General features: G+C 41.4%; 1 protein-coding gene across 2 annotated transcripts in view; it reads left to right on the top strand.

The window, feature by feature from the left end:
* Positions 1-24313, top strand: part of ak5 (adenylate kinase 5) — a 106023-nt gene that overhangs the window by 835 nt on the left and 80875 nt on the right. The window contains exons 2-5 of one of the 2 annotated variants that reach the window (XM_079877121.1): positions 723-909; positions 1277-1444; positions 8409-8581; positions 11843-11956. In XM_079877121.1, coding sequence (XP_079733247.1) covers positions 723-909; positions 1277-1444; positions 8409-8581; positions 11843-11956 — 642 coding nt within the window. The remainder of the gene's footprint in view (positions 1-722; positions 910-1276; positions 1445-8408; positions 8582-11842; positions 11957-24313) is intronic. The other variant, XM_079877122.1, reaches the window with a different exon arrangement.

Here is a 24313-nt window from a genome sequence, read left to right on the forward strand (position 1 = left end):
ATTTTGTAACTGTTAATAATTTTACAGTGACCAATTATTATTTTACTACTGTTATGAAAACACTAGGATAATACGATTAGTGCTTATTTATGTGCTTTTGCTTAGAGAGTTTGTTTACAATATCCTGGCCATATGATGCGAATGGTGATGATGATTTGCATAAGGGTATATTTAGCATATATCAAATGCATAGGAAGATGTCAGTCTTTACAATTTCTTTTTCAACATTTTAGCATTCTCTAGTTTATTTTAAATGGTCATGTGGTGTAACAAATTATTTTTTTATTAGTTTGTTTAAATGTTCCATAGTTGCTAATGGGGGTCATACAATTGTCATGCATTATAGTTTTAAAAGAATAAACAATATGTTGTTAAAGTCATTTAAAAAGGTGTAACACTGCAACTAACTGTTACTGTACTCATTACATACATGTATGTATGTACGTACGTATGTACGTACACACACACGTGTATGTGTGTGTGTGTCTGTGTGCGTATACATACATACATATATATCTTTGTATGTATCTTTGTATGTATATGTATCTTTATAAGTTTTTCTAATATTTTTTTTTTATTATAATATCAGATTGACTGCAGTATCGCTTAGTATTATGGAAAACTGGATTAGAACATAATAAAAAAATGCATGCCACCGGTATTTACAATGGTAATTATGGATAAACACAGTACGACTCCCTGATCTGTCACTGATTTCCCAGAGTCTGCTGACGGGTCTGATGTACTACCGACCAGATGACCCTCTGGACTATCTCGAGACCTGCCTTAAGAAGGTGAAGGAGATCGGTGGGACTGACAAAGTTCGGTGGGACACGTTCGTCGGGCAGGAGAAGAAGTCGTTACCGCCTCTCAATGGTGGGCAGTCACGCCGATCTTTTTTCCGGAACGGTGAGTAGGAGGTGTTGTCATCAGCCGACGCAACTCTAAATTGTAGGCAATGCTGAAATTCATGCAAACTAGAACTGGCCACAAGCTGCTGTGTTGTTGGGTCTTGCACAGCAGGCCTGTTATTCACTATTTGGATGCTGTTAGAGCATGGCAAACATTGGTAGGGGTTTTCCTGTCTTTGTGCTGGACAACATTGTTCTACCCACCTCGGGGCAATGAAAAAAGGCAAATGAATGCAAAGTACCTCTACAGTAAAACATGTTCTCTAATGATAGACTTTCAGTGGGCTTTCCTCTGAACCTTTTGCATTGCATTGCTGAGGACTTCAGAAGCTCTCATGACTAACTATTTGCATTCTTCCACGCAGTTCTCCCGGACAGCCCCAACTTCCCCTATCGGAGGTACGAGCGCCTCCCACCCATCAACCAGTTTTCCATAGAGAGTGACTCAGACTTGTCTGAGACAGCGGAGCTCATAGAGGAATATGAAGTGTTTGACCCATCTAGACCCAGACCCAAAGTCATCCTTATTATAGGTAAGACCAAAGACTGGCTATACTTCATCACTGATAACAAGCCAATGGAGAGAAACAGGCATGGTGTCTGTGTATGTGCACTTGAAATTCCTGTCAGGATTTCTATAAAAACACACTACCATTCAAAATGTTGGGTTTCTTTGAAATAAAATAATCTTTTTTTTCAGCAAGGGTTCATTAAATTAATCAAATGTGACAGTAAGGACACGTTACAAAAAGATTTATATTTCAAATCAATGCTTTTATTTTTTAACTTTTCATTTAGGAATACTAGTTTTCAGAAGACTATTAAGCGACACAACTGTTTTCAGCAATAATAACTGTTACTTGAGCACTAAATCAGCATATTCAAATGATTTGTGAAGGATCATGTGACACTGAAGACTGGAGTAATGATGCTGAAAATCCAGCTTTACCATCACAGGAATAATATCAATATTATTATAATTTCCATATGCAGCCTTGGTGAGCATAAGAGACTTAGCATAAAAATATTCTTTGAATGATGAATCTAATCATTTGAAAAGTAGTCTGTGTAATAATGTCTATTATTCATTAAAACAAGAGTTTTTAACTTTACCGATTATGACATCAAAAGAAAATGACAAAAAAAACAAAACAAAAAAAAAAACATTTCCAGTAGGCATTGATAAAGATAATTTGCTTTGAATATAAGCATCTAAATAAATTGTCTATTGAATTTCTAATATCGGCTCATTTAGAATATTTAATTATGCATATTTATCACTTAGTCTATTTTTGCATTTATATTACCTTTGCCATCATCTACTGTTCGCTTAAAGTTACTGTAAATAAAGTTAGATGAAGATTCATTTAAATAAATTTAGAAAACTCTAAATGAAAATCCATTTTTCATACTGTACATTATGTTGTGATGCCTAAATGGTTCAAATGTTTTTTTTTTTATTCATTTGAACAAAATAATATTTTAATATTGCATATGAAATAATTATCAGCTTATTTGTATTGGTGTCACTGTTAAGTCCACGAAGAAGATTAGGGAGAAGGTTAGCATGCAAATAAAATAACTTAAAAAGTAAGGGATGCACGATATATCGGCCACCATATCGGTATCAGCCGATATCCTTTTTAATGTTATCGGCCCGATTCGAAAATCTGGTCGATATATTAAAGCCGATAATTAATTAATTAATTATTTCCTTCCACTTAGACACTTCAGATGTGCACTGTGATAGTTTTGAATTGCTTAAAAATGATTGGAATCACTTCTAAAAAGTAAAATACAGTTAAAAGCAACATGTGCAGCGCAAGTCTGTCATATAGGCTACATACAATTATAATGCGAACATCATAAGTGTGTGCTTGGGACATGGATTTTAATGGTGAGACTTTTGTTTTTGTAATCAGACTCTTAAAAATTATTTAAAAATTTGGATTTAAATTTATCTGCCAATTTATCGGTTATCGGCTTTCAAATATATAGGATTATCGGTTAAAGGAGAACTCCGGTCAATTTTAACATTGAGCTCATTTTTTTGTAAATTTGGAGTGCTGTCAGTAAGTCAAGTCAAGTCAAGTCAAGTTTATTTATATAGCGCTTTTCACAACATAGGTTGTATCAAAGCAGCTTCACAGTAATAAATTAAAACAATACATCAATGTTTGTTTCTAATGGAACGTCCATGTTTGGTAATGCTGATCAATAGTATCGTTGATTGATTAGTTAAATTAAATATCCAAATATCCCCAACTGAGCAAGCCAAAGGCAACAGTGGCAAGGAACCGAAAAACTCCATCAGGTGACCTAATGGAGAAAAAAAAAACCTTGGGAGAACCCGGGCTCAGTCGGGGGCCAGTTCTCCTCTGGCGTTTATGAACTAGAGACTGGATTTAACTGTAAGATTAAAAATATTATATGAATGCCTGGCTGAAGAGATGCGTCTTTAATCTAGTTTTAAACTGGGAGAGCGAGTCTGAGCAACGAACAGTATCAGGAAGGCTATTCCAGAGTTTTGGAGCTAAATGTGAAAATGCTCTCCCTCCTTTGGTGGATCTGGATATCCTAGGTATGACCAAAAGCCTTGAATTTAGTGACCTTAAAGACCGCGATGGATTATAGGGCGATAGAAGATCGGTTAAATAGACTGGAGCTAAGCCGTTTAGGGCTTTATAAGTCAGTAACAATACCTTGTAATTAATACGGGACTTTATAGGTAACCAATGTAGTGATGATAAAATTGGTGTTATATGATCATATTTTCTTGATCTAGTTAGAACTCTAGCGGCAGCATTTTGGACTAACTGTAGCTTGTTTATTGAGGATGCAGGACAACCAGCTAATAAAGCATTACAGTAATCTAGTCTCGAGGTCATGAATGCATGAACTAACTTTTCTGCGTCAGAAACTGATAGCATATTACGTAGCTTAGCAATGTTTCTAAGGTGGAAAAAGGCTGTTTTTGTAACATATGAAATATGATTTTCAAAAGACAGGTTGCAGTCAAGTATAACACCCAGGTCTTTTACTGTAGAGGATGAAGTAACAGGACATCCTACTATGTTAAAGTTGTATTGTGAGAGGTTTTGTGGGTGGTTTTTTGAACCGATGATTAGTACCTCTGTCTTATCTGGATTTAATAAAAGAAAATTGCGCGTCATCCAATCTTTTATATCTTTAACACACTCTGTCAATTTGGATAATTTAGCGTTTTCATCTGGCCGTGATGAAATATAGATTTGAGTGTCATCAGCATAACAATGGAAACTAATTCCATGTTTCCTTATAATATTTCCAAGTGGCAGCATATATATTGAGAATAATAGAGGGCCTAACACAGATCCCTGCGGCACTCCATAGTTTACTGGAGTTATGATCGATTTTTCTCCATTTAAATAAACAAAATGGTAGCGGTCAGATAAATACGATCTAAACCAGCTTAATGCTTGTCCTTGAACACCAGTATAATTTTGTAGTCGATCTAAGAGTATTGTATGATCTATAGTATCGAACGCAGCACTAAGATCAAGTAAAACTAGTATTGAGATACAGCCTTGGTCAGAAGCTAGAAGTAAATCATTTGTGATTTTAACGAGCGCAGTTTCAGTGCTATGATGCGGCCTGAACCCAGACTGAAACTTTTCATAGGTGTCATTTTCTTGCAAGAAGGAGCCCAGTTGAGCGGACACAACTTTTTCTAGTATTTTAGACATAAAAGGTAGATTTGAAATGGGACTATAATTTGCTATATTATGTGGATCTAATTGTGGTTTCTTAATGAGAGGTTTTATAACTGCCAGTTTAAATGTTCTTGGAACATAACCTAATGATAAAGACGAGTTAATAATATTGAGGAGAGGCTGTTCCACTACAGGTAACACTTCTTTCAATAGTTTAGTTGGTATAGGATCTAGTAAACATGTTGTTGTTTTAGATGAAGTGATAAGTTTATTTAACTCTTTTTGTTCTATAGTTGTAAAGCACTGTAATTGTTCTTGCGGGGTGATAGTTGAGGCTGAGTTATAAGGCGCGATTGAGGATTGAACGTTTACAATTGTGGTTCTGATGTTTTCTATTTTCTCAGAGAAGAACTTCATGAAATCATTACTACTAAACTCTAACGGAATATTTTGTTCAGGAGACATCTGTTTATTTGTTAGTCTAGCCACGGTGTTAAATAAGAACCTAGGATTGTTATGGTTGTTTTCTATTAGTTTGCGGAGATGCTCAGCTCTGAACAGAAAGAACTGCAGGGCTTAAATACACAAGATAATGAACTGAATGCAATCAGGTGTAATTTATCTACTTAATCATATAATGAATAACCACTGAAACTAACCAGTGGCGGGAAAACGAGAACAAAGGAAAATTAAATAGAGAACTAAGGCTGGCAGAACAGGAACAGAACAGAGTGAAAATGAATCCAAAACTGTTTCAATTGGTCAGAAGTTTAATAGCACATCCCTAGTTTATTTACATAGGGAGTCTTCTGCTCACAATGTGTTTGTTAGATTTAAATTCTAGTAGGCTTTTTTTGAGAACAGCAGTTTGCTGACTGATTTACTGCTGACGTAGTGAATGATGGGATCATGAAATCAGAGACCCTCCCCTTGTCAAAATCCAATTATGTGAGGTCAGTGGGGATGCATTTGAGATACCTGCTGTAAACAAGGCCGCTGAGTGGTACGGATGCTAACAGATATCTGATAGTTGGACATTTCCCTCCTGCCTTATCAGACTTCCCTGAACAGCATATGCATGTATCTAAGTTAACTGATGTCATTTGTGAGAGAAAACGTTATCTGTGCCTGAGCGTAACCCACAAGCAAATGAATGCGCATATTCCATCAGTCGAGTGACCACCCACCTCCAGCATTATCTTACTGAGATATTAGCTATATCGTTTCCTGTCACTGATCGGCTTTCTATTTCATTTATTAATATTATCTGGGTTCTAATACTGTTTTTTTTTATGCATTTCTGTGGCTGAAACTGAGCCTGATAACTGATATATGTTGTTGGTAAAATATGGGATTATGGGAAAATATTTTTTATTATCTCACACTTAATTCTAGTCCTATAATTTGCTGATTTCATTGTTTTGTGCACTCCACCTGTCTGGATTGGAACTCAACTTACAGATGTGTGATGTAAAAAAAAAAAATCCAAACCAGTTCAGTTGCACACTCCGCCCCGTAGCCGATTCTTAAGATTGCATTCGTCTTGTCAATCACAGTGCTGATTTTCTGCACAATAGGCTCATTTGAGATCCTGTGCCACCTGAAATTTAGGCGAGAGTAGGTGGCTGCAGTGAAGGGAGGATTGAAAAAAGTGCAGGCAAGACTGAAAATTCTCTCTTCTCGTAGTGGATCAGACACCTCTGAGATCAAAGGCGGGATACACACTCACACATCATATGTTGCTAATAACCTGGATGCAATTTAAAGTCCCCCTGTGGTGAAAATCAAGTTTTTAATGTTGTTTTAATGTCTATGTGGTGTTTTTTTAATAAGCTTTAAGACAAACCATGTGCAAATTCATAAGTTGACACCATTGCTCAAAACATACAAAAGTATTTTCTCTTTAAAACTGCTGTGAACAGAAGACAGTCTCAAAAACGCGGTTTATAATCGCTGGTGTTTCTGACGTCAGAAACGAACTTGTAACCAATCAATCGTGTGATTATCAACGAGTGGATCTCTGAGCTGGTGTGAGTGAGTGGAGGCTTGTGTGAGTGAGCGGAGGTGAAAATATATATTTTTTTGATCGAGGAAAACCTGTTTAAATATGTCATTTTGGTGATCAAAGATGAGTTTTAAACGATAAAATTCTACTGAAAGCGATGCATAAGGATGTAGTGTAACGACGCCCAGTTCCAGGAATGCACTAATATTTTGTTGGTAGTACCAGTTTGCAACAATTATTAGTTAACACTAAGTTGTTAACATTTCGGAAAAAATAATAATTTGTCGTTACACTACATCCTTATGCATCGCTTTCTGCCAGGACTTTTACGTGCTTTTCCCAAACCACTGAAGTGACCTCGACGTGCAGGTTAGCAGTAGCATTAGCCATCAGGCAAGTGTTATTTAAATAAACTCCTGATGTACTTACAAACTTTCCAATGCCTCGTTTTATAAGGACAGAACCTATTTGTACTACTGTAGAAGTTTGGTACCATTCTGGGCATTATTAGTGGAGTCATTTACGAGATACATCATAGGATCCATTAGCACCTGCACTAAGCCATTCGGCTGATATCTCGAAATAAGCTCTAACTTGAATAATGTTCGACTAAGGAAAAAAAGGCTTCGGGGGATGGGAGGGGGGGGGGGGGTGTTTGGCTCGAGGTCATGGTGCAAAGGACCCTTGGTTGATTTTACTCTGAACCATCCCTTTAAGCTTGCCTCAACACACCTGTCTGAAAGTTCCTATGTCTAGTAAGACATTGATTTGCTGGTTCAGGTGTATTTAAAGTTTAAAGGTGCGTTGACGCCATGTCATAATTACAGCAATTACGTGATTTCAACTTGTAAAACGTGTGCTTGTAGAGCTCTTAATTACAGCTTGTAAGATGGGAATTCTTTGAGAGCTCCTACTTTTCCTAAATTTAGGTGTTGCTAGTGTTGTCATGGAAATTCATAATTTCCAGTACGAGAATGTGAACAGCTCCAAATATAATGTCATGCGTTGTCATCTTGATACTACGGTAATTACGACATGGCGTGAATGCAGCATGAACTCTGCAGGACAGTGGCGCTCCAAGAGCAGGATTGGACACCCCTGGGTTAGAACATTCATTCATTAGCACACGGATGTGGCGCGGCAAGTGCATTGCAGGATCCCAGAGAATGTTTCCTTACCGGGTCTAATTTTCCTGTGCTGCACACACGCTGAATTAAAGTGATAACTCGTGGTCAAACCGAACATGGATTGACATGACAGTGCATCATCTACTACCGTCGACATATGACTTTCTGCCCTGGGTAAAGCAAGGAAGTTTTCCGCCTATGAGCCCATCCTGCTTCCACAATGCATACATACCCGCATACTAACTGCATACTCACTGAAAAGGGAATATGAGTGAAATAGGTGGTACATATATTTTTCAGTGATTCTTTATGCAGGTTAGATTGTTACGCCCAAAGGTGGTGATAAGTGACTGTCTTTATGAATGATAGGTCTAACAGATTTGTTAAAAAGCAATAATTCATTCAGGATTAAAACAATTAACTGTCTGTATGAGTGTCGTTGAATAATTCACTCAACCGATTTGTTCAAAACACTGGTTAAAACCACTAATATTTAAGTTACTTAACATTAACTTCTTTAATGAAATGTTTTTTTTTAAAGCAGTATGAAATTGTGTTGTTTATCTGAATATTACTTTACCAAATATGAAAGTTATCTTTCAAATACCTACATTGCATATATGCGAGTGAGTCAGTACAGGTTCAAATGTCTCTCTGCTGTCTTCCCAAACAGGTGGCCCAGGCAGCGGTAAAGGTACACAGTGTCTGAAGATTGCCGAGCGCTATGGCTTTGAATATGTCTCAGTGGGCGAGCTTCTCAGAAAGAAGATGATCCATAACGCCACCAGCAACAGAAAATGGAGTCTGATTGCCAGGATCATCACCAATGGGGAACTGGCACCACAGGTACAGTATGTACTGTACATAAAGACAGTATGTAAAGGTCAAAAACTCACACCGGTAATTGAATATGTTTTGAGAGGGTACACATCTTTCCACTGTCCTGTAATGTTATTTACAGTATTTTATTTATTTTATTTTTTTAAATTACCATTGAAATTGCCCATTAACAAATAGTTAGGTGATATGTCCATGATTCATGACTTTTTAACATCAACATTTTAGGTTAAAATACATATCTGTATAAGGAAAAAATTATATTGTAGGACCTGTTTTCACCATTTTAATCATATTTTTGCTTTAATTCATTTGATTGACAGCTCCAGTAAAGGGAGCGTTTTTTTGATAGCTTTCTATATATAATTTATTCACAGTTTAAATAACAGATTATTTCCATCCTACTAAGAGAAACAATGTGAAGTTGACCGTTTAGTCACTGGTTTGATTTACTGACACATATACAAAGAACATCTGACTAGCCTACATTAATCATTACATATCAGAAATCACTGGGCACAGATCAGGCATTAGAATGAACAAAGTAACTTAGGCCTCATTTACACTGATACCTGTACAGTAGAATCAAAATTAAGAGTGGGTTTAAAGTGGCTTGTAGACTTTTTAACACGAATCCAAAATAGCTATTTTCGGACTCTATGAATAAAGTGACTGTTTTTAAAGAGCTTACTGCATTTCGTCATTCTGTTTATATTACCAGACCTGACAATAGCAGCACTTCCTAAATTCCCTCTCTATAGCAATGTACCCACACACCCTTTCCTGCATGTTAAGTTCCATTTGAGAACTGAGCACAGAAGTGTGTGGCTCTGGAAATGAGGGCACCATATTTTAGCGAGGAGGCTTTTGAAAGAGAAACAGAAGACCTCCTACTGGGTGTTGATTCCCTGAGGAACTCCAGAAATGCTTTGTACGTTTTTAGAGGGGGCAGTCTATCTGCAAAGATTATTGACTTGGGGATAAAATGACCAACCCAATGTCATTTAATCCTTAGCTGCATTAAATGCACCTTTGTACTGAGACACAGGTTGAGTCGAGCTTCTTGACACAGCCAGAGAAATAAAGCCACTTTCCACTAATGCCATCCTGGATTAGGGAAGCAAAGGAGACTTTTCCCAGACTGTAAAAGGGAACGTATAAGCGGAAACGTCGCAAATCAGATTTATTGTTAGGTTTGTATCATGATAAAGCTTTCTTTTAAATCTCCAAACTTCTTTACCAGTGCTAAAATATATTGAAACTAAGCAATGAAAACAATTTGTTCTAAACATCTTTTTGTCAGCAACTTGGCCAGTCTAGTCTCAGTAAAGCAATACGCAGGAATCATGTTGATGATGCTATCTGAGTTTGCGCTATGAATAATTATTTATACATCATTTTGACAGACTGTGACATGCTATTTTTATTCGTCAGTAAAATATTATAATGCATGTGGTATTGATATCAGACCCTTTCGTCTTACCAAGCTTCGTGTCGTGGGTTCTTGGCTTTTTTTCTTTTTATTCTGCTCTCACAGTGTGAAAAATAAATTCACTGTGGCAAATCTTCTCTCACATCTCTTCAGGCAATTATTTACTTCCCTTTTCTTACTTTCTAACTTCTGTAAGCATCTCTTTCTGAATTTTTCTAAAGTAGAGAAACGCAATGTATCAGATAGCATTCCTTCCTTGCCAGGAAATTGGTTTTAATAAATTGAATGTTCATTTTAGGTTTGGAGAGCGTTCCTCTAACATTAAGGTTAATTTATGGTTAAATAAATAAATAAATAAAAAATATTAATTAGATGTTCCGTGTCAGTTTTTAGTTTGTCACACAAAACTTTCCTGCAAGTTTATGGTTGCAAAAATAGAACCTAAAGAGAATGTTGAGAATGTTTGGAATTGTTTCCTGAAAAAAAAAAAAAAAATCATATGGGAATCATACGCTATAACATTAGGGGAATGTTCTGTGTTTGCTGGGATTATTTCTGAATACCAGAAAAACAAATGATAAGATTAAAATACAGGAAAGACCACTAAACTTGCAAGGAAAAAACATTAAGATGCAGCTGTGAGTAAATTGTGAAGATCTCTTTTTCATTTCAGGAAATAATTGAAATCTTAGAGGTCCAGCAGCAAAAAAGGAGAGTTTAATTTGAATTAAGTCCAAGGTGAAAACTTTAGATTATTATACTTCACGAAAACTATACTTTTAAATACATATTTGGATTAATCGTTTTCCATGATTTTTGGGGGATTTTTAGAGTTTATTGCACTATACTGTTGAATTAAACACCCATGCAGGGAACTTTCACTCGGTATGGGTAAGCTTATTGATGAATTCGGCAATTCAGAGCAATTTTACTATGTGTAAATGGTGAATCAAAGCAGCAAATATACAGTTTGTTTACCTTTGATGCCACACAGACACATATCATGTAATCTAATGTCGATTACTGATTCAGATGCACAGCAGACCGAACAGAACTTTCATGCATTTTATCATCAACTCTATCAAAACCACAAACAGATTTGCAAATTAGGATAACTGGCTGTATTTCTGGATGGATTTGATGTCATAATGATATCATGTGGTTGGCGGTCGTCTTGCATTCTAAAAATATCCTCTGCTTTGAACCGTGCCTGGATCGCTTCATATAGTGACAGAAAACTGTAAAAAATAGCATTTGGTCATGCAAATTACATTCCATACTGAGCAACAAATGATGACTGATGTAAGACTTATTTTTAGAACAATCTGGTACTGACGCTAGATCTCAGTCGTAAATAATGCCATCATTCGATTTGCTGCGCTTGAATATATTCTCCCTCCAGCGCTTAGGAACATTAAAATTATCTGAAAATGTCGCTGCACTCCTCCATTACACTAGAAATCACACATAATGGGATATGTCACCAAGTTGATATGTATTATTTATTAATTTAACCCTTTCAGAAAGATGCTTAAAGAAATTCAGGGAAAGATCTAAAATACTCTTGTGAATTATGGAATAACTGCCTTTGAAGACCAAATCATCTAAAAAGTCATGCCACCATCTTTCATACAAGCTGATTCACTGTGCTGTTTAAAATAGCCCAGAATTACAAAGCAGGTACTTGATCTATGAGGACAAAATTGCTACAGAAATGAGGTTTATTACTGCCAATTTAGTTTCAGTCTGTAAAAATTTCAATGTTGCTACAGCATTTTTCTTTATTTTTTTATTATTTGCATTATTTTTACCTGAGTACGTTTATTCATTCCCATTAGGAAACTACCATAACTGAGATCAAGCAGAAGATCATGAAGATCTCAGAGGCCAGCGGTATTGTTATAGATGGTTTCCCTCGAGATGTGGGACAAGCACTTTCTTTTGAGGACCAGGTGAGTGCATTTTACTTGTGGTGCTTGATAGAGCAAGTCTATTACCTTGTGGATCCACTAGCAACGAGTTATAATCTTGAGATCTGAATTTAACATTGTAATCTGCTATGCAATGACGTGAAATGTATACGACAAACCTCACTGCCTTCACCATAGCGACTGGCTGAAACCTATGTTTTTGCCTCTCATTTGCATGAATTTTTATACATTTTTGACTTGTCACTTTGCTTCACTGGCGATCCCACAATCACCTGTGTAAGATATGCCACTCAGCTCTCATAGAGAATGTACTGAAAACACCCTCTCATTTCGACTCATTTTCTACATTGCTCCTGGAGACCCACTGTCCTGCAAAGTTTATTTCCAACCTATTTTCAAGTGATCCTGATGAGCTTGATTAGCTGCTTCAGGCTTGTTTGATCAGGGTTGGAACTGAACTCTGCATGACTGTGGGCCCCTTGGACACAGGGACTGTTGGTCCCCAGAGTTGAAGCCATCTGACCAACACCATTGCAATTCCATAGAATCCACCCAATGTACAGTATAACATCCTTCTCATAAGACCCTAGCAACAACAAGAACACCCTAGCAATACTCTTGCGACCACCCTGAACACTCTACCAACCACTTTACAACACAACACATAACACCTTACTCATAACAATCTAGAAACCACCTAAAGTATAACATCCTTCTCATAATACCCTAGTAAATGCCAGAGCAACCACATAACACACCCTAGCAACAACAAGAGCACCCGAGCAACACTCCACCTATTACACATTACTCATAACAATCTAACAACCACCTAATGTATAACATCCTTCTCATAACACCCTGTTAATGCCATAGCAACCACCCAAAACACCCTAGCAACAACAAGAACAGCCTAGCAACACTCTACCAACCACCTATATAACACCTTACTCATAACAATCTATCAACCACCTAATGTATAGCATCCTTCTCATAACACCCTAGTAATGCCAGAGCAACCACACAACACACCCTAGCAACAACAAGAACACCCTAGCAACACTCTAGCGACCACCTATAACACTTTAATCATGACAATCTAGCAACCACCTAATGTATAACATTCTTCTCATAACACCCTATTAATGCCATAGCAACCACACAACACACCCTAGAAACAACATGAACACCCTATAGCAACACTCTAGCGACCACCTATTACACATTACTCATAACAATCTAGCAACCACCTAATGTATAACATCCTTCTCATAACACCCTAGTAATGCCAGAGCAACCACACAACACACCCTAGCAACAACATGAACACCCTATAGCAACACTCTAGCAACCACCCTTAACACTCTACCAACCACCTATAACACCTTCCTCATAACAATCTAGCAACCACCTAATGTATAACATCCTTCTCATAACACCATATTAAGCCATAAAAAAAAACACCCAAAAAACCCTAGCAACAACAAGAACACCCTAACAATACTCTAGCGACCACCCTTGATGCTCTACCAACCACATATAGGCTATTAGCCTATTCATAAAAACCTAGCAAAGCCCTAGCAACCACACATAACACCCTAACAATGCCTTAGCAATGCCTTATTTAGAACATTCTAGCAACATCCTAGCCGCCACCCATAACACCCTAACAACCACCCTACCCAGAACACCCTAGCAAGGGCCTAGCAACCTTTCTAATGTGAGTTAGAAACATTCCTCTGAAAATATATAAATGTAAACGTGGCTACATAGTGTACTGCAAGTATAAATAGGACACATCTCCTAGATGAGATGCACTTTTGTAGAAAATCACTGTAAGCCATCTAGTCCAGATTTATTAACTTCCAAAACCAATTTTGTCACGACTAGAGCCTGCAGCATGAATAACTCTGAAGCATTAGTTAACAAGTTAGCTTTTCTCCAATCACGTTCAGGGGCTTGTCACAGCGCCCCTAGTCTGCTGTGTGTTCAAAAATAAGGCATCACTGAGGACCCAGTGTAACATGTCAGAATCAGCAAATACCTAATAGACTAGATTGTCACAGTCGAGTGGGTAATTGCGCAAGTGGACAATACAGTTGCGTAGACAGGACTGTCGTTACTGTGTTTACCCTGCTGGAGTCTTCTTTAGCTTTAAAAAAGACTCAGTATGAAAAAAGAAATTGTGAAAGAGAAGTGCACTTTAGCATACTTTTAAAAAGAGAACTTGCAAGTGAAAACTGCAAACTGAATGTAATGTTTTCGGATACTTTATTGCATGTTATTTTCAATTAAATAAACTATTTAAATTTATATGAATTAGTTGAAAAGTGTTTTTTTTTTTTTTTTTTTACCAACTTAAGTAGGATTTAAGTACTGTACATCTTTATATTTCATAATATTATCTCTGAAATATAGTTAGTGTACTGCCAAATGCTGACAAGCATTTATGATAAATTGAATTTTATTTAATTTTTTAAATGTACTTAAAAAAGCTTTTATAAGATTTTAAGTACACTACAAGTGCACATTAAATACAGTCAAATGCTCCTATTTTCACAAGGGGTTGCTTTAATGGGGAGTGATCACAGAAAGATCTCTGCCCCTGACAAAACATTGGGACAATTTTGTCAATCTGCGATGGGAGAATGGGTTGAGATCTAAAATTTCACACCCTGTTGATTCGCATCTGCGTGAGTGACTTGTCTGTGTAACACACGTCAGATCTCTAACGTATACTTGAAACTCTCTATTTCCTGTGTTTTTGACAGGAACCACTTGACAACATCAAGAGATGAGACTCGGGCAGTGACAGTCGTATATTAATGTCTATAAACCTGTCAAAAAGGAGCTAATGTCAGCTTTGCTAAAAGGAAATCACATGACAGTTCTCAATTGCATGTCTCAATGCACGGTCATCTCTAGATTAGAGCCTATTCCTTCCCGTTTCATCATGGCTATTTAGCTTTCTCTCTCATTTTTTTTTTTTTTTTCTATTTCCTGTAAGTCAGTGGGCTTAAAAGATAGTATGTTAGCTATTACGGCTAAATAAAAATTCAGCTGCCCCTTGCTAGTCACCGCACTTGCTGTCATTCTCAAATTAACCTTCAAGTTTTACATAAACACAAGATTGCTAGTCCAGGTTTGAAAATTGCATAAGTCACCACCTGCAAATGTCACACAGTGCGTTTTCTAGGCTGCGAAATAAGCGATCACCGAGTTCAGTCTGTCGACATGAGCAGTAAAATTTAATGAGCACCAAGAATCAGATATGCTTTCGTCTCTCTCTCCGTCTCTTTACAGCCTTCCTTATTTCACATCAATGATCCTCATAGACAGAGATCAGATTTTTTCCAGATGCTTATCTCAGAAATGAACTCGTGATGTCACATTATCTGTTGATTTCCTTTTGCAGGTACAGCATGTAATGGCATGCAGGTATTTTTGCGCAGTGGCGGGCAATTTTGCCTCATCTTGCTGATCGCACTGGCAGACAAAATGTCACACTGTGTCCTAACCAGGCTCGTTTCCATGTGAAAATGATGTGTGAAGTCACAATCACCCGGCAATAAGTGGATATTTCATGTATAATATGCGATTATATGGCTTGCATGAGCAAACTTATGAACAACCACATAAAGCAAAGATCCACATCCATATGTAACCGAGACGTTCCCTATCATCCGGTCACTACGACGTACGTCGTGGTGAACGACGAATAGGAATCCCTACCAAAGCACCACAGCTGCTGCACCCCATCCAGTGCCCTGTGTAAGCCTCCACACCTTCTTGCCTGGAAGGACAACAGGAGAGGGCTTACACAGAGAGTACCCGTCACTGTTGTTCCGTGATAACCCATACAGTGAGATTATTGGATAACACTGGGAAAGCGTGCCCGATCTGAGGGAGGGGAACGCTGCGGGAGCCACATTCTTAAGGAGAGTTATGTGGGAATAGACATATGGACTAACCCGAGGGTTGTACTGCATATGAATAATGGGTGACTTAGACCAAGGGAAAGGCACGGGCTTCCGTTTAGGAGCAGCTGTGGAGAATATACACATATGGAATCCCTGTAGGGTCACACATATGGGACCCAGCCTAGACCCAGTTCTCAAGGATTCAGCGGATAAAGGCCTGGCACCAGACGCTCCGCCATGTCCGGGCCGAGGGTGTTTGGAGGACTCAACAGGTTTTGACTCTGGAGCAATAAGGGTGCACAGTAGGGTGCAGCAAGCCGACAGAACCGGTACTCACAGTGCTTCTACCCGTTTAGGGCGAGAACACGGGAGGACACAGGCTCTACACGTAGGCTATAGAATCTAGCGAACGTGTTAGGTGTCACCCAGCCCGCAGCTCTACAGATATCTGTTAGCTAGGATCCACGTGCCAGCGCCCAGGAGGATGCAACGCCTCTCGTGGAGTGTGCATGCAACCTGAGCGGGCAGGGCACACCTTGAGCTTGGTAAGTCAAGGCGATGGCATCCACTATCCAGTGGGCCATCCTCTGCTTGGAGACAGCCTTTCCCTTCTGCTGGCCTCCGTAACAGACAAAGAGCTGGTCTGAGGTCCTGACGCTTTGAGTTCTGTCCACGTACATACGCAGAGCGCGAACGGGACAAAGCAAAGCCAGGGCTGGGTCTGCCTCCTCCAGGGGCAGCGCTTGCAGGTTCACTACCTGATCTCTAAAGGTAGTGGTAGGAACCTTGGGCATATAGCCAGGCCGGGGTCTCAGTACAACATGGTTGTCACCTGGCCCGAAATCTAGGCACGATTCGTTGACCGTAAATGCTTGCAGGTCCCCTAACCTCTTGATCGAGGCCAGTGCAATGAGCAGCAAAGTCTTCAAGGAGAGAAGCTTTAAGTCTGCTGACTGCAAAGGCTCAAAGGGAGCATCCTGAAGTCCTCGGAGCACCAGGGAAAGGTCCCAAGAGGGTATGGAGGGGGGACAAGGAGGATTTAATCGTCTCGCCCCCCTAAGGAACTTGACGACCAGGTCGTGCTTTCCAACTGTTTTGCCATCTATGTGGTCATGATATGCTGAAATAGCAGCAGCATGTACTTTAAGGGTGGAGGGAGACAGCTTTCACTCCAACCCTTGCTGCAACAAGGAAAGCACTGACCCTATCGAACATCTTCGGGGGTCCTATCTGTGGGAGGAACACCACTCGACGAACAGGTTCCACTTCAAGGCGTACGCACATCTCGTAGATGGCGCTTACGCAGAAGTGATGGTGTTAAGTACCTCTGGGGGTAAGTCACCTAGAACCTCTGCGTCCCGTCCAGGGACCAGACATGGAGTTTCCAGAGTTCTGGACGCGGGTGCCATAGGGTGGCCCGTCTCTGAGTCAGAAGATCCTTCCTCAGAGGAATGGGCCAGGGAGGGACTGTCACGAGGAGCATGAGTTCTGGGAACCAAGTCCGGGTGGGCCAATAGGGAGCCACCAGAAGGACCTGCTCCTCGTCCTCCCTGACTTTGCACAGGATCTGTGCAAGTAGGCTCACTGGGGGAAATGCATATTTGCGGAGTCCCCGGGGCCAGCTGTGTGCCAGTGCATCCGTGCCGAGTGTTCGCTCGGTCAGGGAGTAAAACAACTGGCAGTGGGAGGTCTCTGAGGAGGCAAACAGGTCTACCTGAGCCTCTCCGAACTCTCTCCAGATCAGCTGAACCGCCTGGGGGTGGAGTCGCCATTCTCCCGGGAGCACAGCTCATGATAGCTCGTCAGCCACACGGTTGAGCACACCGGGGACATACATGGCTCGAAGCGACCTCAGATGCTTCTGACTCCAAAGGAGGAGATGGCGGGCGAGTTGCGACATGCGACGGGAGCGTAGACCACCTTTGACGGTTGATGTACGCAACGGTCGCAGTGTTGTCCGTTCGGACCAGCACGTCTCTGCCCTGCAGCGGCCTTTTTAACCTGTTAAGCCTCACCAGTGCGTCGGCACACTGAAGCGTTTTTTTATATATATAGTTCAAAGTTACTATCAGATTTAATGTTATACCTTGACAAACTATACATCATTAAAAAGATATAAGACTCAAGTTTCAGTATTTGACCACTATTGTATTCTGAAAAACTTATAGCGACAGTTATTTCTTAATTTGTGTCAGGAGTTATGAAATGAAAAAATGAGTCGATACCTTTAATATGAATTATGCGCGTCAGCCTGTTCCATTCATAAAAAACTCCCGTGCTGTCGTCATGACAGCGATACACAAAACAACGTCCCTCAGGGCTTTAGCTCAAAAATGTGCAGATTTGGAGAAATATTGATATATTCTCAAAGGTTTACATCAGATTTCTATAGACAGGAATAATATTTATTGAATTTATACCCAAATGCGTCGATGTAATCATTATGAGCGATTGGATACTCTGATACTGTGTTTTCAATCCATACCAACAGCCTGAGGGCGCTATTATGCACAATAATTGTCCATATATGGAACATGAAGAAGAGCCATGATCATGTGACATTCCAGGACGTCACTGATACACACAAAGCTACAGAGTTCGCGCTGTAACATGCAGATAAAGATGTTTTGAAGATAATAAACATGATTGCAATGATATTTGAGTTACCTGTGTTTTTCAAGCCATGCCAGGTATTTTCATAATAATAGATTATATTTATAATGTAATGCTAATCTATATAGAATATCATTGTGCAGAACACCATACAATAGTATATTTTCTGTCTGTTTTTTTTATCTGAAGCCAAATTAGATCACAGAAGATTATTTAAAACACTCAGCTTGCGTTATAAAGTAAGTTTGGAGCACAAACATGGTTTTAAGGAGCACAAACATGGTTTTAATCTCATAAATTGTCGTGTATTGATGGTGTGCTAAGCTAACATGCTAGCTAGCCTAGGTGCACCTGCAACCTAGAAGTTATCTTTTATGATTTTGTTTCTAAATAGGAATGCTTGCTGAAATGTTTCTTTATTCCAGAAGGGCATTTTATACAGTTAGATACAGTGAGAACTTTGATAAAAGAATTTAGGGATTGAAACCCTATGAATAGCCTGTGAATAGCCAGTCGTTAGTAGCTATAATGCAGACAAAAGAAATGCATATTTAGAGCCATAACCAGGCTGGAGAGGTGTGAATGTGTGCAGGGGGAGACTGAGACTGAATGGGGCTCGTTTGCACCACAAAACAATAGAGACAAAAGACTGAATAGATGACTTAGAAGATGACTAAACATCAGTAGCATTTTTAGAGTCTAATCAAAATAAAGTCATGACATGATCTTGAAAAACATTTAACTAAATACAGAGTTTTAGACTTATCATCTTCATATTGTACATATAACATGGTCAGACATGTGGCTTTAGCTGCAGTGCATTTCTAGATTGCTACAGTGTCAACTTCAATTTTATTTTCATGAAAATGTTTCATAAAAATACATTTCTAATAACTTTACAAAATTTTGAAGCTATTTATAACTATTTTTTTTTTTTCATTATGACAATAATTAATTCTACATTTACAATAAACTGCCAGGTGTCAGCTTTCAAATGAGATCATACTTGTGCTTTTAGTGCAAAGGGATCATGAACTGTATCTGTTTCAGTTTGGGTATGTCATTTCTGGGGATTTTTCAAAAGTGGGGTTGCAGCTTAACAGGTTAAGCGGCTCAGAGCGAGACGTACTGCAAGCAACTCGAGGCAGTTGATGTGCCAATGCAGTTGGGGGTCCGTCCACACCCCTGACACTGCAGCCCGTTGTACGTGGCACCCCAGCCGGTGGCAGAGGCCTCTGTGAACACCACAGCATGCCTGGACACCTGTTCCAAGGGGACTCCTGCCCGAAGGAACGAGGGGTCTGACCATGGACTGAAGGTCTGGTGGCACTCCGGTGTGATTGCCACCCGGTAAGTGCCGTGATGCCACGCCCATCTCGGGACTCGGCCGTGAAGCCAGTGCTGAAGCGGTCTCATATGAAGCAGCCCGAGCGGAGTTACCGCTGCTGCCACTGCCATATGCCCCAGGAGCCTCTGAAAGAATTTCATTGGGACTGCCGTCCTGCCTTTGAACGTGTTCAAGCAGTTCAGCACCGACTGAGCGCGTTGCTCTGTGAGGCTCGCTGTCTTTGTGACCGAATCCAACTCCATACCGAGAAAAGAGATCCTCTGCATGGGGGGGAGTTTGCTCTTTTCCCAGTTGACCTGAAGGCCCAGCTGGCTGAGGTGCCTGAGCACGAGGTCCCTGTGTTCGCATAACTGATCTCGTGAGTGTGCTAGTATGAGCCAGTCTTCGAGATAGTTGAGAATGCGAACGCCCTGTTCTCATGGGAACAAGGGCCCCCTCCGTGACTTTCATGAAGACACGGGGAGACAGGGCCAGCCCGAAGGGCAGGACCTTGTACTGATATGCTCGACCCTCGAACGCAAAGCGCAGAAACCGAGACATGAAAGTACGCGTCCTTCAGGTCGATCGCTGCAAACCAATCTTGGGGACGGATGCATTCGAAAATGCGTTTCTGCGTGAGCATTTTGAACGGTAGCTTGTGTAGGCTCCGATTTAAAACTGGCAGGTCCAAGATCGGTCGTAACCCACCACCTTTCTTGGGTACAATGAAGTAGGGACTGTAGTGCCCTACCTCATATCGGCTGGAGGGACCGACTCTATCGCGTCCTTCGCCAGTAGGACTGCGATCTCCACGTGCAAGACATGGGCATTGGCTGCTCTCACTGTAGTGGAGTGGATGGCCCGAAACTTGGGGGGACGCCGGGCGAACTGAATCGCATAGCCGAGCCTGATGGTCCGAATGAGCCAGCAAGACCTACTGGGGAGCGCTAGCCAGGCTCGCAGAGACCGTACAAGCGGGACCAAAGGGACCGTAGGCGTACCCAGAGTGGGGCAACGAGGTGGAACACAGGGCCTCGGCTCGGGAGGCTCTCTCTGGGAGGCGGCCCGTAGCGGAGTCTGAGTGTGCTGTGCAACACTTACCTGGTTCCACGAGGCCGGAGGTGCAGGAGGCGGCTTGGTTGCGTTCTCGAACTGCACACTGCTGCCTGCTGGCGATAGAAGAGGCGGATGAGAGTGGTGAGGATTCTCTCCCCCCACTGTTCGCCGCCTTCGGACCCAGAGACAAAAGAAACTGCTCTTTTATTGAAAATTTGGGTACCGCTAGTTTTGAGGCCAGCGGCGGAACAAAAACAAAAGGAAAACAAGGATTTTCCACCCGGCCCTCTTCCGGGGGATGGAGCGATGCAGTCATCGTCTCCTGGAGAGCAGTCCCTGCCAACTCTGGGTCGCCCGTCCTAGGGCCGCTTGTTCCTGGCTTTGCCGCCCTTCTTAGCGGGGTCCTGGACGGGCGGGGCGGCCCGCCTGCGACTGGCTCCACGGCGCTGTTTAGATGGAGGCTGCTGCTGCGGTGCGGGAACAGGGGCAGACGCAGGAGGTCGCCCTTGGCGACGAGCAGTGGTGGGGTGGGGGCAGCAGCTGGCCGCCGCGGCAGGATACGTCTAATGGCCTCAGTCTGCTTTTGTACAGCCGAGAACTGCTGGGCGAAGTTCTCGACCGCGTCGCTGAAGAGGCCGGTCTGGGAAGTTCCTGAAGAACTTGGGGATCGTGACCACCCTCGTGCAGGTTCTTCAGTGCCTTGGCCTGATGTACCTGCAGCAATGCCATGGCGTGCACAGCAGAGGCAGCTTCCCCACAGGCTTTGTAAGCCTTGCCGGTTAGATCCGACGAGTACTTACAGGCCCGGGAAGGAAGACATGGTTCACAGTTGCATGGCAACGGCCCGTTCCACTGGCGGGATACGCGTGTATCCCTTAGCTGCCCCGCCATCAAGGGTGGTGAGGGAGGAGGAGCCACCGGAACGGTTTCTGGCAGTAAAAGGTGCCGTCCACTTCCCTTTAGCTCCTCATGCACTTCTGGGAAGAAAGGCACTGGGGTGGGTTGCTGAGAACCAGCGCGCGCCACCCCAAGACACCAATCGTCCAACCTCGAGGGTTCGGGACAAGGTGGAGGATTCCACACGAGCCCGACCCCGTTGGCGGCCCGGGAAAGCATGTCCATCATCTCCGGGTCCGTCTCAGGCACCGTTGACACACCCGAAGGAGGTAACGGTGTCAAGTCGTCATCCGCGGAGAAGTCTGACCCACCCTCCGATGCAGCGATCGACATCTGATCTTCACAGGGAGCCCCAAAGGAGACAACCGGTACACACCGCGAGGATGGTCTAGCTTTCTCCAATGGGGGCTCAACTGGCTGCGGAGCGTGAGAGGGGTGAGGGCTCCTAGGGGGTTGGTTCCCCGAAGGAGACGCACTCACCGTGATCCTCAGGTCACCATGTCACTGCCCGAAGCAACCCTCTGAGGAGGATTGGATCGAGGCAGAGGCATGGGGACTCCGCCCCTTTGCAGGAACGTGAGTCTCGACTGCAGCTCCGCGACGGTCATCTTCCCACAATGGGTACATGACTCATCCATAAACGCTGCCTCAGCGTGTTTAATGCCCAGACACACGAGGCAGCGTTCGTGACCATCCCGTGAGCCCGCACGGGGCTAACGACCGCATCCAGAAACACACAGATAGAAAGTAATCTTTAAAAAGACGCTCTCTATCTGTGTAAGCTCTTTTAGGGACTGCTCTCACTGGTGCTGAAACACACAGGGGAACAGTCACTGCGAACACAGACAGGAATGTGCACCTGTCTGTGCGCTGTCTCTCTCTCTTGCTGGCAGGTCTTACCAGCTGTAAGAACAGCTTTTGAGCACTCTGATGGCGCACCTTAGCAGCTGTTATAACAGCTTTTTTGTTTGCTCAGTATGTAAAACAAAAAAAAAGACCTAGAAAAAGAAGAGAGAAAGAAAAGAAGACTGCTCGCGCTGCCGTACTGTAACGCCCGCACCGGGAAGGAGAGGTCCAAAAAAGGCTCGTCTTTGACGTCACACTCTCTGTAGAACACATCGAAGTGCTTGGCTCCGAAGCAAAAAGCTGAAGTGCAATCGCACCAGCTGCTCGTTAAATACCCGCGTTGCGAGGCTGCGCAGCTGATGCAAATGATTGCACGCCAATGTGTATTGGCTTGTTTTAGTTTCACTCGAAGTAGATTGGCCTCTCTAGCAAGATTCCTATTCGTCGTTCACCACGACGTACGTCGTAGTGACCGGACGATAGGGAACTGAGGGCTTAAATACAAAGGGAGTAATCAAAGTAAAAAAGAACAGGTGCATGAACTGATTAACTACCAGGGAGACTAATAATGATCAGGAACACAGGCAAAACAAGAATAGGGAAAACAGAACCAAAACACCATGAAACTAAACAGACATAGAACTACATGTTACAATTACATTAGGTTACACTACCAATTTGAATTTCAATAGTACTTTTTCAGTCCAGTCAGGTGAAGTAGAAATAGATCCTTAAGCTAAAAATTGCACAAGTTTGATTAATTGAATTAATACAATTATAAAATTATATTATAAAATATATAAAAACTCCAGCTACTCTGGCTGGTGGGGGGAAATTTCTCACATTTTTTTAAGTGTCAGAAATTAATGGTGACTTGAAACAAAAATGCCAATGATTGTATCCAATAAACAAGACGTTAATCTGAAGTGGATTACTTTTTAAGGCGAGACACGGCAGGCAAAAACATTGCAGTGGTCAGTTTTGAGATTTTGGGCTAGTTTACTCCTTCAATATGTGTTCTTTCAAGCTGCTATAAAGAAAACGTTGAAAATATACATTAAGATGTTTATTTTATTACATTTTGTTTACTTGCGGCAGTAAGTTTCTCCTGAATTTACCAAGAAGTTAGCATTCCAACACGACATGCCGAGTTCCGTCTGTTTACTGAAGTCTGTCGTGACCGGTATCATTGTAAAGCTCAGAGTCTCCTGCACAACGCTATGTAACCCAAATATGGGCATTTCTTTTCTATCAGTAACCAATCGTGAATGTCCAAAGGGGGATTTAAATCTAACGACGAAATGTCATTTAGAGCTATTTGAATCTTTAACTGCCGTTTTCTCAAAATGAGTTTTTTGTCATTCTCCAGTACAAACATCTCAGCCTATGTAGCACCTATGTACACCAAACTTTCCAGTTATACACTTAGCAGTATTCTGAAGATATTTTCAGAGGGATTTGTTAAAGCTACACTGTGTGATTTTTACCCCCATCTAGCGGTGAAATTGTATATGACTACCCAGTGAATATTAGTTTCTGTTCCTCTCAATTCCGAGGGCGTTTTAACTCCTACGGTGGCCGTATTATTCCAAGATTAACATGGCTTCCAGTTATCGACTTCGTCCATGACAATAATAAACAATACGTCTAAAATGAATAAAACTACAGGACAGATGTCAGGAGGTAAATGTCACCCTTGGAATCGGCTATCCCAGCATAATC

This window comes from Squalius cephalus (genome assembly GCF_949319135.1).
Source record: "Squalius cephalus genome assembly, chromosome: 7".
Classification (NCBI taxonomy): Eukaryota; Metazoa; Chordata; class Actinopteri; order Cypriniformes; family Leuciscidae; genus Squalius; species Squalius cephalus.